The sequence below is a fragment of the Galeopterus variegatus genome, unplaced genomic scaffold (genome assembly GCF_000696425.1).
Source record: "Galeopterus variegatus unplaced genomic scaffold, G_variegatus-3.0.2 Scaffold818, whole genome shotgun sequence".
Taxonomy (NCBI): Eukaryota; Metazoa; Chordata; class Mammalia; order Dermoptera; family Cynocephalidae; genus Galeopterus; species Galeopterus variegatus.
In genome coordinates this window covers 24,180-36,822 of record NW_007726929.1, presented here as the reverse complement: position 1 = coordinate 36,822, position 12,643 = coordinate 24,180, and the positions used below count along the sequence as shown (strand labels likewise).

Below are 12,643 nucleotides of genomic sequence, written 5' to 3'. Positions count from 1 at the left end.
TCCTCTCCATTCCCAATGCATGTCCAGGGTCTTCCCACGGCCAGGCCTTTGCTCATGCTGTTTGTTCTGCCTGGACGAGCCTCTCCCCATCTCCACATGGTGAAATCCTACCCTTCCTAGCAGGGCCAGCCCAGATGCTCTCAAAGTCTCCCCTCATTCCTCCAGCTGGAAGGGCCGCTCCCTGTTGCAAACAAACTCACTGAACACGAAAGCTGGACCTCCCTCATGGCGCTGACCACTTCCTGGCCTGTGCTGTGCTGTGGCCCCTCTCTCCACCCCTTAGACAGAGGCTCTGTCCAACTGTCCCCATATATCCCACAGGGCCAAGGGCCTAGCACAGAGTGGATGTTCAAGCCACTCTGGCCTAATGAATGAACTGCACTGTGAGTTGGGGAGAGGGGGGAAGCAGTGATTATGACCCCATTTCATGGATGGGAAAATGGAGGCACAGGCAAGTAGTCTGACTTGCCCTTGTTCCCCCAGTGAAGGAGTAGCAGGGCCTAGACTGAGCCCTGCATTTCTGGTCCCAGAGGCAGGGCTCTTTCCAGGGCAGCTTGGTGGAAGATGGGGGTGGGGTTGGGGGTGGGGGTAGCTGGGTCCTGAGAACCAGCAGGCTGGGGAGATTTGGAGTTCTGATGGCCAAGTTCAGGGAAAGCACAGCTGGGGAGGAGCCAGGGTATTTATTATGCTTGGTCTCCAGCTCCAAACAGAGCTGATGGATGGAGCCTCTCCAGTTCCTATAAACAGCTCGGGCCTCCCTCCACTCCACCCCTCCCCATTCTCAGCCACCACAGCCCCAACTGTTTCCAGTGAGATGGGGGTGGCGGTGAGGACAGATAATCAAGGGAGGGAAAGGAGAAGAGATGAGTGGGGGAGGAGGGAGCAGAGGTGGAGGGAGAGGGATGAGGATAAGACAGGGTCCTAGAGGCACGACAAACCTGGAGGGAAACGAAGATTCTTTTCTTGTCTCCCCACTGGCCACTGTTGCCCCTGGGCAGCCCACACCCGATGTCCCCCTCTGTGTCCTCTCTGTGTCCCCTGGGTCTGTCTGAGAAGCTGTATCACACCGTTCTCTGTCTGGGGGCCAGTCTTGATCCCACAAGCTTATAAATCCTGGAGGGATTCATTCATGAAATGTTTTCTTTGCTTGCGGCCATCTGCATAGGCTCCCAGGCCCTGGGACACAGAGAGGGCTTTGGGAGCTCTTGGCCTGGTAGTAGATCGGGCAGAGATCCCAATGCTGTGGCTGAGGGCAGCCCAGGGCTGTGGGCAGCTGGAGGAGGGAAATCCGGGCAGTCTCCTCAGAGGAGGTGATGCAGGCAAGGGTTGTAGAAGGAGTAGTTGCAGGGTGGGTCAGGGTGGGTGAGACATTTCAGCTGAGGCAGGAGAGAGCCAGTGATGGGGAGGGTCAGGAGGCAGTGCAGCCTAATGGTTAAGACTGCTGGCTCTGGAGTGGGACAAACCTGGGTTCAGCTCTGGAGTCCCAATTTCTCATCCAAAATGAAGATGTCAACAATAGAAATTTCTTCAAAGATTTTTAGGATTAAACATGACAATGTACATTACATGCTCAGCACAGGGCCACCCTGGAAGGGCTCGATAATTGTCAGTTCTGAGCACATTGCAGGAGGTGGGGAGAAAGTGGGGGCTGGAGGGCAGCAGGGACCCCACCTCCTGGAGCCTTGTGCACTGTCTCAAGGACAGGGGCACAGAAAGCAGACGGCGGATCCCAGATCCCAGGGGACGCGGCCAGCACAGGGGGACTGAGGGGGTGAGGCGGCTGGTGGGGAACGGGCCTGTGCCTGGCAGATGCATAACAGCTCACTGAATTGAGTGGGTGGGTGACCTGGCACCTCAGGCTGTCTGTGGCATGGGGCGGGGAGGGCCTCCCCACTCCCTGGAAACGGCTGAGAGCTTGGGAAGGCGGATGCTCTGATGACCTAGTTGGCAGCTGTGTTCATACTGGCTGAAAACAGGAATTTCTGCCTCACTGGGGGTCTTGGCCAGGTGAGCGATCTCCCCTGTTTGCCAGGAAAAGGGGTCAGGGGCCTGGTGTGCAGCCCGCTGCTGCCTTCCCCTCAGGCCTTCACTGAGCTCCCACTATGGGCCAGGGGGCCAAGCCACTTGCCTTCTCACCCCAGCTCCACCCCATGCAACAGGCCCTGAAAATTTTCCTTTGGAGAGTAGGAGCCGGGAGCAGGAACTGGGAGGTGAGAGGTCACAGAGCAGAGAAGGATTGGGCTGGAGAAACCTCCAGGAGGCAGGGTTGTCAGCGTGGGGGGCTGGGTGGCTGCTTGGCCTGAGGGACGCACCCACGGTGCTGGCGTGGGGAGCAACACTGAGCTGGAGCTGGGGGAGAGGCAGGTCGGGAAGAGGTTGGCACCTACAAAGGCGGCATGTCTGGGTGCGGGCTGCTGAGAAGGGGGGGCCACGAGGGGACAAGCGGGAAATGCTGGGAGGGCCAGAGGGATCACTCCTGCCCTCTGGACTCTGCCCCAGGCCCCTGGCCACCTCTCAGGGCTCACTCTTCACCTCCACCCCACCCCAGGCGAGTCGGCTCCTGTCCCCTACCTCAGGCCCCCTTCCCTAGTCCCCCATCCTCCAACTCCCATCTAGGCACTAGGAATGCTCTTCTTCCAGGTTCAACCTTGATCTGCAGCCCAGCTGCTCACTAAATTCTCCAGCACCCAGGAGACCTTTAGCCCTCTAGCTGGGGAGGCCTCTGGTAATAGGGCTGGACACTCAGAAGCGATGGGGCTGGACACAGAGATGTGGGCCTCACCCTCAGAGCAATGGGGCGGCTGCAGCAACGAGGCCTGGGATGAGTCCTGGTGATCATCACTTAGAGATGCTTGAGGAGGGGGAGCACGTGGAGGAGCCAGGGAAGGGGTGGCCTGAGAGGGGAGGCAGCTTCCGTACGGGGTCACAGACGCCAAGGGAGGCCTGGGGGCAGGGGTTTGAGGTCTGAATAGTGTGCTGAGTCTGGTAAAGGACACGCTGGGAGACCTTAGCAAGGGGAGTGAGGGGCTAGGAGGGGCTGGAGGTAGCCTGGGGGTGGGGTGAGAGGGGGAGGGGAAGCTACTTTACCAAGAAGTGTGCCTGTGAAGAGCAGAAGGAAGGGGGAAATGATTTAAGGGTCTTTTTACTATTTTTAGGATGGACAAGACCTGAGTCCCACTGAAGTCTGAGAGGAACAGGCGGGTAGAAAGGGAGAGGCTGAAGATAGAGAAGAGCAGGGGAGTGAAGGAGAGAGGAAGGGGCGAGGGTGAGGTCCCCCGGGAGGCAGCACTGCCTCTGAGATGGTGCAGAGAGGGGTGAGACAGAGAAAAGGAGGTGACACGTAGCTGCCGAAGGAAGGAGATGAGTGAAAGCCATGAGTTCCTCAGTGCTGGGGTGGAGAGCATGCTTGTCAGCTGAGTGTGAGGGGACGGAGGTGTGGCAGCAGCTGTGATGGTAGCCAAGGCCCCAAGGTCCAGGGTGGCGATGACCCAGAGCCTCAGTGTCTCCCCAGGGGTTTGCCATAGTGATACTGAGTACCGCAGCACAGAGGAGGCCAGCAGGCCACAGTTTCTCCAAAACTATTTAATACATTCATATGGGTTATACAAAGAGCTGGTCCCAAGGCCCGGGCTGTGGCCTGTCTCCTGGAAGGTGACAGCAGCATTGTGTAGTGTTTTCAAAGATCAGGCATAGGGGCCACCACCTGGGCCTCCAGGCCTGAGGAAGAGTGTCGTGTGCAGTAGCACCTGTGGTCGTGATCCCCTCCACGACTGGGTCCACCCGGCTGCCCCACGCACCACCAGGGCCTAGCCCCAACTCTGCCCATTGACTCTCTGAGTCCTTTACCCTCTCTGGGACTCAGTTTTCTCATCTGTAAAGTGGACCAGGTGGAGTGGCATTTTCATTTTCTCACACATTACTGAGCGTTAATCATGAGCCAGACCGTGGGCCAGGACAGGTAAGAGGATGAAGACAACATTGCAGGGCCTTGGGCTGGCCCCAGGGCTTCCTTTCTTCCCAGACAGCTCATGAGTCCATGGTATGAGGGACAGGGGATCATCTGGGTGGGTCTTTCTACCTATTTTTCTGGAGGAAAAATATACCTCCATAAAGAGGAGCAGAAAGTCTGGAGTCAGCATCATCCTGTGACATGATAGCCGAGACACAAAGAAGTCACTCAGGCCCAGCCCCCATTGTCACCCCCACCCCAAATAAGGTCTGAATCTACTTTTTTCACTGACTAGAGCAGCTCTGAGAAAGCCCCATTCCCTTCCTAAGCCTCAGTTTCCCTTTCTGTGCAATGGGGAGGTTGGACTCAATGGTCTCAAACTCCAGGCTAGTCTCAATAGACGGAGAGGGAATGAAAGAACACAAGAGTAAGAAGAGAATATGGAGAACCCACACCAGTCTGCAAAGGAGGGATGAGGGAAACTGAGGCAGAGAAAGAAGAGAGGAGAGTGGGTACGCACAGCACAGGATACTCCAGGCCCTGTTCAAGTGATGTGCGGCCATTCCTGTCCACCCAACAGCCCACAGCCCCCGCAGTAGCAAAGCTTAGGCCCTGAAGACTGAGGATGTGGGTTTGTATCCCCGTTGTGGCATTTCTTAGCTGTGGGGCCCTGGAGGGAGACTTTTGGAACTTGGTTTCCTTTTTTTGTAAAATGGGGATAAAATACCAACCTCCAAGGATTGTTGCACAAAGGCAGACACAGGCTTGGATTTGCATCTACAGCTGCCAAGCTGTATGCAAAACAGAACCAGATACCTAAGGTTCTAACTCCTGGCTCAGCAGCCAGGGTGGGGGAAGGAGTCAGGCGTTCGGGCAGTACTGGAGTCAGTGTATGCAACATGTGAGTGCCAGGTAGGGAGAGTCTGTCCAGAGCAGGAAATGGAATGGTCCAGCACTGGCTGGAGCCCAGGGTGACGACCTCTTAACCAGACCCTGCTGGAGCTGCCGCAGACTGCCTAATAAATAGCATTGGATCCAAGGCATACTCATGTGGCTCCAGTTCTCTCTTCCGGTCACAAGCTCTTCATTTTCCAGAGAAGCTGAAAGTCATTATCAAAAGATGTGACAAACAGTCTGCTTGGAAACGCCTCAGACAAATCCTCCTGGGGTTGGCCCTCGCTTGCCCTGGCGTGGCTGGGGCAGGACTCTTCACACTGAACTGGCTGACGCTGCAGAGCTCTGGAGTCCTGGATTACGCACCTCGAGCCCTGATCACCTGTGTGGCCACAGCACAGCTCTGCGGCCACTCTCCTACCAGACTGGGAGATGCTTGAGGGCAGGAATGTGTCTCATTACCAGCATCCTTAGAGCAGGGTGTGGCACAAAACAGATGTTCAGTGAAGATTTGTTGATCCAGTGGTCAACATTACCCTCTGCCAGCCCTGAAACTGCCCAACTTCCGGCTTCCATGGCTGGGCCACATATGCAGCCTGGAAAGTGAGTCACCCACCAATGCAGCAGGATGCATAGAAAAGAGCCCTGGGCTGGGATTGAGGGACCACGGTTCTTGGACTCTGGCTCACTGTGTGACCTTGGGTCAGTCCCCACTCTTCTCTGTGGCTCAGGCTCCCCTATTGACCTGGAAGGGTCTCCCAGCTTCTTTAGGCTTTATACTGTTGGCTGAACTTCTGCCGGCGGACACAGCAACAGGTGGCCAGCGTGGTGAGGAGGATGGCAGAGACCAGTGTGAAGGTTAGGATGATGACGAGGTTGACATTCTTGAGCTCCCCCTTCTCACAGTCCTCAGGACGCACTTGGCTCAGGGACACCTCCTCCTGGGAGCCAAAGCGGCAAATCAGGTCCTGGGTGTCGTCCACATCCACACGGCCCTGGTGCAGCTGGGCAGCCAGCCAGCCATTGCCACAGCAGCTGAGTGGATTCCCCTGCAGGTAGAGGCGCCGGAGGCTGCTCTCAAGGCCACCCATGGCACTGCCTGGCAAGAGGCTGAAGCTGTTGTTCCGCAGGTCCAGCACCTCCAGCGACACGGCCTGTGTCCAGGCAGGCAGGTGGCTAAGGCGGTTCTCAGCGAGATTGAGTTGCTTGAGGCAGCTGAAGCAGGGCAGGTCCACCTGCAGGACCGCCAGCCCATTGCCCTGCAGTGCCAGGACCTCTAATGAAGCCTCCAGGCCTGCCAAAGCCCCAGTGGCCACATCCAGCCCAGGGTTGGCAGAGAGGTCCAGCTCAGTAAGTGGGGTGTGCAGGAAGGCCCCTGCCCTGAGGATCTCCATCTCATTATCCACCAGGTTCAGAATGCGGAGGGAGGAGATGCCAGAGAAGGCCACACAGCCTGAGGGTCCATGCTTACCTGGTCCCCCACAAGGGCTGACCCGGTTCCCCTGCAGGTTGAGCCTCTGAAGGCTGGCCAGGCTGGCAAAGGTGTACGGGGGCAGGTCCTGCAGGGCATTTTCCTGTAGGAGCAGTGTCCGCAGGGACCCCAGAGCTCTGGGGCCCAGCTCCAGTGCCTCCAGAGCATTGTGGCTTAAGTCCAGGAGCACCAGGCAGGGCAGTGAGCCAGAGTGCCGGGCCTCAAAGGCCTGCAAGCAGTTCCGGCTGAGGTTTAAGAAGCGCAGGGAGGTCAGGTGCTCAAGAAAGCTGTCAGGGACAAGCTCGATCTCATTGTAGCTCAGATCTATGTTCAGGAGCTGGGAGAGGGGGTAGGTGCTGGCATTCTGTCTGGGGTTGGAGAGGGGCAAAGCTGACCAGCCCTCAGAAGGTGCATGGATGCCCTTGCTGCCCTGGGGCGGCCCTGAAGGGAGCCGGATGAGGTTGTTGGACATGTTCAGGTAGATGAGTCTTGGGAATGTGGCCAGGTCAGGGAAATGTAGTAGTTTGTTCTCGTGCAGGTCAAGCCAGGAGAGCTGGTACTCAGCCTGGACTTCCGGGGCCGTCTGAAAGGCCTCGATGCTGTTGCAGCTCAGGTCAAGCACCCGCAGCTGCTGAAGACTGAAGTCGGAAATGCAGGTGAGGGAGTTCCTGGAGAGATTGAGGTGGGCCAGGCGGGGCAGGGCCTCAAAAGCACCGTCTTCAATGTCCATCAGCACGTTGCTGTGCAGATCAAGCCGCTCCAGCGCAGGCGTGCCCAAGAAGGTATGGCGGGTTAGGCGCGTTAGGCTGTTCTTGGCCAGTGAGAGGGTGCGCAGGCGGGGCGCCTCACCCAGCAGTCGCTCCACCAGGCCACTGTACAGGCTGTTCCCAGACAGATCCAGGGAGATCAGGTGCGGAAGGGGGCCCAGACCACCGGCACTCAGCGCAGTGCCTGCTGCCAGGCGGTTGTGGGCCAGGTTGAGGTGCTCTAGGTGGGGCAGAGCCTGGAAGACTCCTGGCTGGAGGAAGCTGATCTCATTGGTGCTCAGGTCCAGGTGACGGAGTGCTGTGTAGAAGCCCAGGGGTGAGGCCAGGATACTCTGCAGCTGGTTTCCAGATAGGTCAAGGGCCTCCATGTCCAGTGGGAGCACTGAGGGGAACTGGAGCAGGCCAAGGCCCTGGCACAAGACCTCCTTGTCCACCTGGGGAAGGAGGAGGGTGGAGAGAGTAGCTGGCATTAATGGGTGAGGTAGGGGGTGGAACCAGACACGCTTCTCTAGGTAGGATTACTAGACCCTGGACAGGCTTGCGTGGGCCTCTCCTCTGGGTTCGACTTTCCTCCACTGCAGCCTAATCATCCCATGTCTGAATGACCCAATCCCCCTCCTTGCCTCTGTCTCTGGCACCCAGTACAGTGTTGGGTATGATGGATGCATGGGAGGGATGCAAGAAAGGTTTGATGGGCAGACAGGTGGAGAGATGATTGACAGACATAAGGACAAGTGAACTAACAAAGAAAAACCCTGCACTGATTGTTAGCCCATTTTACAGGAAACGGAGCCATATGTCACCCAGAGTGACCCAGAGCCAGTGAGCAGCAGGGCCAAGCTGGGACCCAGGGCTCCTGGTTCCATATCCTGGCTCCCTTCTATGGGCCCAGACAGTTAAGTTCCCAATGTTAGACTGGAAACCACAGTGGGAGAAACATTTCCAAAAGGGCAACTGCAATTTGTACTCCTGTCATCAGCTTTTATTTTGGCCTCCAACGCTCAGCTCTTGCACAAGCTCTCATTCTGTGGGGCAGAGCTCTGAGTCCCTGAGCCTGCCTTCTTTGCTGACACTCCCCAGATGTGACCTTCTTTCTGCTGCTGCTACCCCCACCCCCCACCCCCATCCCCATCAGTGGCCTCACTTCCCATGGCCTGGTCCAGCATTGGGCCCCTGGAGGTGGGGGAAGGGGAAAAGATGGCCACGGTACCAACCCACATTCTTTGGTGACAAGACAGATTTTGCTGTGTGACCTCCATCATATCACATTACCACTCTGGTTTCTTATGCAGAAAATAACTCATCCTTCCCCAGACCCACTTAGCATCTTACATTTTACTTAGCACTTTCAGGCCTGTGGTATCATTGGAACCTCACAACAGCCCGCCTGTCTGATATGATCCCTCCTAGGCTCAGAGAAGATAGGGGAGACTCCAGGATCTCTCAAGCCAGTGAGGAGCAAAGCTGAGATTTGAACCCACATGTTTAACAACCAAAGGCCCCATTCTTGCCCTTCCATAGAATGTGCCTTCTGGGGCCAGAATTCTTTCAATGCATATGTAGGTCTCCCTTTTGAATCTTTCAGGCCCCCAGGAACTCCAGGCTTTCCCAGCAAAGGGTCTGACCTCCACAACCACCCAGCTCAGGCCTGGTCCTACTCCCAGCCTCTTGGTCTCCACTGACCCTTTCTGACCCGTCCACCTGCCAAACACCTGGCAACTGCTCAAAACCTCCTCTCTGACTGTTGCATCTCTACTTAAATCCCTCCAGGGCCCTCAACAGGGCATTCAAGGCTGTGGCCCTTGCCAACCTGTCCCCTCACCTCCCAACCCACCCCACTCCAGCCCACATGCAGTGGCTACATCTGGTCACCGCTCATCACACCCTCCCATGCCCACCAGTGGGCCTCCTCCCTCTGCTACTTATGCCATCCCTGACCAGATCTGCATGATGAGCTCTTCACACTGAGCCCTAGAGTCTCCTCCACCAGGCAGCCTTCCCTGACTACGCTTCCTGTCTTGTATCCCTCTGCTACTTATGCCATCCCTGACCAGATCTGCATGATGAGCTCTTCACACTGAGCCCCAGAGTCTCCTCCACCAGGCAGCCTTCCCTGACTACGCTTCCTGTCTTGTGGCTTTGCCCCCTGAATTATGTCTGTTTGTGGAGGGACCAGCTAGACAGTGAGTTCAGAGCAAACAGGGGCTGGTTAGATTGATGTGGCTGCTTTGGATCTGACCCACAGAAGTTGCTCAGGAATTTTTTTAATGAATGAGAGTCACAGACATCGTCGGTTTAGTAGAGGTCTGAGGCACTGAACCAATCACCTCTCTGAAATCAAAGAAAAGGAAAGATTCATATATTCAGATTAGACTCAAAGACCTTTAGAGCAAAAAGAGTCCAGCCCATCCAACTCTCAGATGGGGAGACTGAGGTCTGAAGGTGGCAGTGAATTGCTCGAGGTCTCAGTGAGCCAGTGGCTGAGCCAGCAGGAAAGGAACACAAGTCTGGACGTTCTTCACCTGTTTCAGCTCTGCACTTCTTTCCGAGAGCCCCAAGGTGCACAGGGATGAGGAATTGAGCTGCCCAACCTCAAGCATCTGTGTGACTCTTCCTACTCCATGTAGTGCAGTGACTGGCCCTACCACCTCCAGGGGAGGCAGCTTCATCAAGACCTCAGGAGACCCAGGGAGAGCCTTGCTGTTGGGCATCCAGGTAAACCAGAAGCCTACCCTGGCCGCCTTGCCAGTCCTTGCCCCTTCCTCCCTCACAACTTCTCTGTGTGCTGGGGCCACTAAGCATAGCCTCCTCGCCACTATCCTCTGCTCCCTGGATCATCCTGTCTTAATGAAGAACCAACAAAACAAACACAGTGACTGTCACTATGTGGCACGTCAGCCCTGTGTCAGGCTCTGTGCTGAGTGCACAGGTTCCTTGCTTCCTCTAATCCTCCAAGGCAGTACTGACCCCATTCCCATTGTACTCCCTAAGGAAACAGGCTTAGGGATGTGAGCTGCCCAAAATCAAATAGTCAAGAGCTCAAAGCTATCATTGGCAAGTTCTTTCCCTGCTGGTGCAAGCTGAGCTCTGACCCCTGGGCCTCAGCTGGCCAAACACTCAGGTCCATTGCTCTAGCATAGTAAATAACACCATTTACTGAGCATTTGTGGTATGGGGAGAACCATACCATACTTCACGTGTTACCCTACATGCAAACCCATAACCCATATCGTGTCTGGATTGGCAAAGGGTTCCCGGGGCACTAGTCCCTGAGACTTGGGTCAGAACACAAAGCTAACTAAGCCCAGAGCCTGAGACTTGCTTTTTGCCCAGATGCCCAGAACCCCTGCTCTAGGGTTCTCATGGTGGCTGCTGGTGGGCAGGGCTGCACTGGGTGCCCAGCTCTCCAGTCTAGTCTTGGAAGGGGCATGAAGCCAGGCAGCTCTCAGAACTCCCTTTCTAGGGCCCCATGCCTCCCTCAGCTCTGAGCTCCCAGCACTGACTGGCTTCTGGGGGAGGCATCTTGGGGAAATCGGCCCTCAGCCAGAGTTTAGAGCTTCTACCCACTGTCTCTGGGATATCAGGATGTCACTGCCCAGCTTTCTTCTTAGGAGGGAAGAGGACTTGCCATCCGACTCCATTTGACCACCTGCACACGGGAGGGAGGCAGGGGAAGAAGAGGCACAAGGCCGTGGACAGCATAGAGAAGAGATGGGTTTAAATCCTGACTCTGTCATTTCCTATCTGTAGGACCCTGGTGGGTCATGTGTCCTCACTCTAACTCCCATGTGTATTATCTTCCATGCTAGTTCAGAAAGTGCTCTCCTATATACTTCTCACTTGCCCAGACTCCAAAGCTCACCCAGCTTCCCTCGGCCTGCAGGTGGCCAAGGAACTTCATCTCTCCAAGCCTCAGTCTCCTCGAGGAAGAAAGTGTGTTTGCATTTGATAATGCCTTCCTGCCTTTTATTCTGGGTTCTGGGAATCTCAGAAGGACTCTGAGGAGTGAGAAGACTGGTGGCAACAGCAGGACACTGCAAGTGCTGGGGAAGAGCTGCTGGCAGGCAGCTGCCAGTCCTTCCAGCCTCCTGAAGCAGCCCAGGTCCAAGTGGGGCTGCTGGAGGGCCTGTCCTTTCCCCAGTCCAGGCTCCAGCCTTGACCTCAGTGACTGCCTAGCCTTACAGCCTAAGTGGTCTCTTTTCCCTGTATCACACAGGGTCACAGTAACTTTAGGACTAGCTAGTTTCCTGGCTTGGGGCAGGAAAAAAGAACAAAAATGAATCAAACCTGACCCTGCTCTAGAAAAGTTCTTTGTGTGGCAGGTGAGACAGGCTTGGACCCATTCACCAACAACCCTACATGCTTGGTATGCTCAATATTGAAATAGAGGGAAGCTTGGGGACTGCAGGAGCCCATAAGAGGGAGCAACCAGACCAGGGCAGCCTGGGAGGGTCAGGGGAGGCTTCCTGGAGGAGGCAGCATTTGACTTGAACAGTGAGAGGCATCCCAGCAGGCAGGCCCTAGTCAAGAAGCCCAGTTAGAGAAGGGAATTTGTCCCTAGGAGGAACCAGTACAGAGGTATCCCTCCTAGCTGGCCCATCTCAAATTCCCATACATAACACACATTCTAGATCCCCCAGCTGGGACCACTGCCCCCTGTGGGGACAGCTTGGGAGAACAGAGTCCAATATCAGCCCCACTGTTCCCAGCTGAATGACCGTGGACAAGTCACCTAACCTCTCCAAGCCTCAGTTTCTTTCTCTGTAAAATGGAAATAATAGTGCTTACCTGGCTGGAGTGCTGGGTAAATAAGGTATTTAAACATTCTAGTAGGAGCTCATTAAATGCAAGGTACATTCCCTTTCCTCTCCTGATTCCTCTAACTTCTGGCTTCTGGGGTTGGGGCAATAGATAACTTAGTGTGGGTGGTGGGGGGTGGCTTTTACCCTGCCTGGGCAGGGCTTCTTACCATCTTACAGGGCACCTTGTCTTGGTGCTGGGAGGCAGCCAGGCCTATTGTCAGCACGGCCAGGGGCAGCAGGATCTGGTGGCTCATGGCTCTGTGTACGGCAGGGAGGAAAGGGGAACACTGTAAGACCACTGGCTCCTTCCCACTGCCAACCCCCACTACTCCCACCCCATCTGTGCCTGCCTCCAGGAAACCCCAGACCAGAGCTGGAATACAGGTGCTGTGAACGAGGCAGGGTGCACTATGGGCAATGGAGCTGCAGCCCATCACAAAAAGCCTCCAGTGCCAACCCAAGGGGCTGGGCCATCACACAGGGCAAGCAAAAGTTTCACAGCAGTAGATGACTTGGTTAGATCTGGATTTTCAATAGACCCCACCTGGTAGAAGACAGCCTGGAGGGGATGCGAAGGAGGCAGAGGAACCCTAAAGGCTGCCCTGGGCCACGCTCAGGGCTGGGGGTAGAGGGAAGTAGGGAGGTGGGCCTCTGACTCCATTTCCACCCAAGCCACAAGCAGGTCCCCCCATCCCAGCTCCTCAGGCCCTAAATGAAATCCCTTATTCTACGCCTCTCCCACCCGCCACCCCCCCCCCCC

General features: G+C 56.0%; 1 protein-coding gene across 1 annotated transcript; it reads right to left on the bottom strand.

Annotated features, from left to right (window-relative positions):
* Positions 1 to 3,567: 3,567 nt before the first annotated feature.
* LRRC32 (leucine rich repeat containing 32) lies at positions 3,568 to 12,138 on the bottom strand. The gene is made up of 2 exons (XM_008572671.1): positions 12,051 to 12,138; positions 3,568 to 7,515 (listed from the first exon to the last, which is right to left on the bottom strand). Exons 1-2 carry the CDS (start codon positions 12,135 to 12,137, stop codon positions 5,611 to 5,613), a joined length of 1,992 nt encoding a protein of 663 aa, XP_008570893.1. The 5' UTR covers position 12,138; the 3' UTR covers positions 3,568 to 5,610.
* Between the last annotated feature and the right edge of the window lie 505 nt (positions 12,139 to 12,643).

Bases quoted from the DNA above. Each gene is read 5' to 3' on its own strand.
- LRRC32 (XM_008572671.1), bottom strand. From the start codon at position 12,137: ATGAGCCACCAGATCCTGCTGCCCCTGGCCGTGCTGACAATAGGCCTG. The intron at 7,516-12,050 runs GTAAGAAGCCCT...CTCCTTCCCCAG, and splicing joins ACAAGGTGCCCTGTAAGATG to GTGGACAAGGAGGTCTTGTG.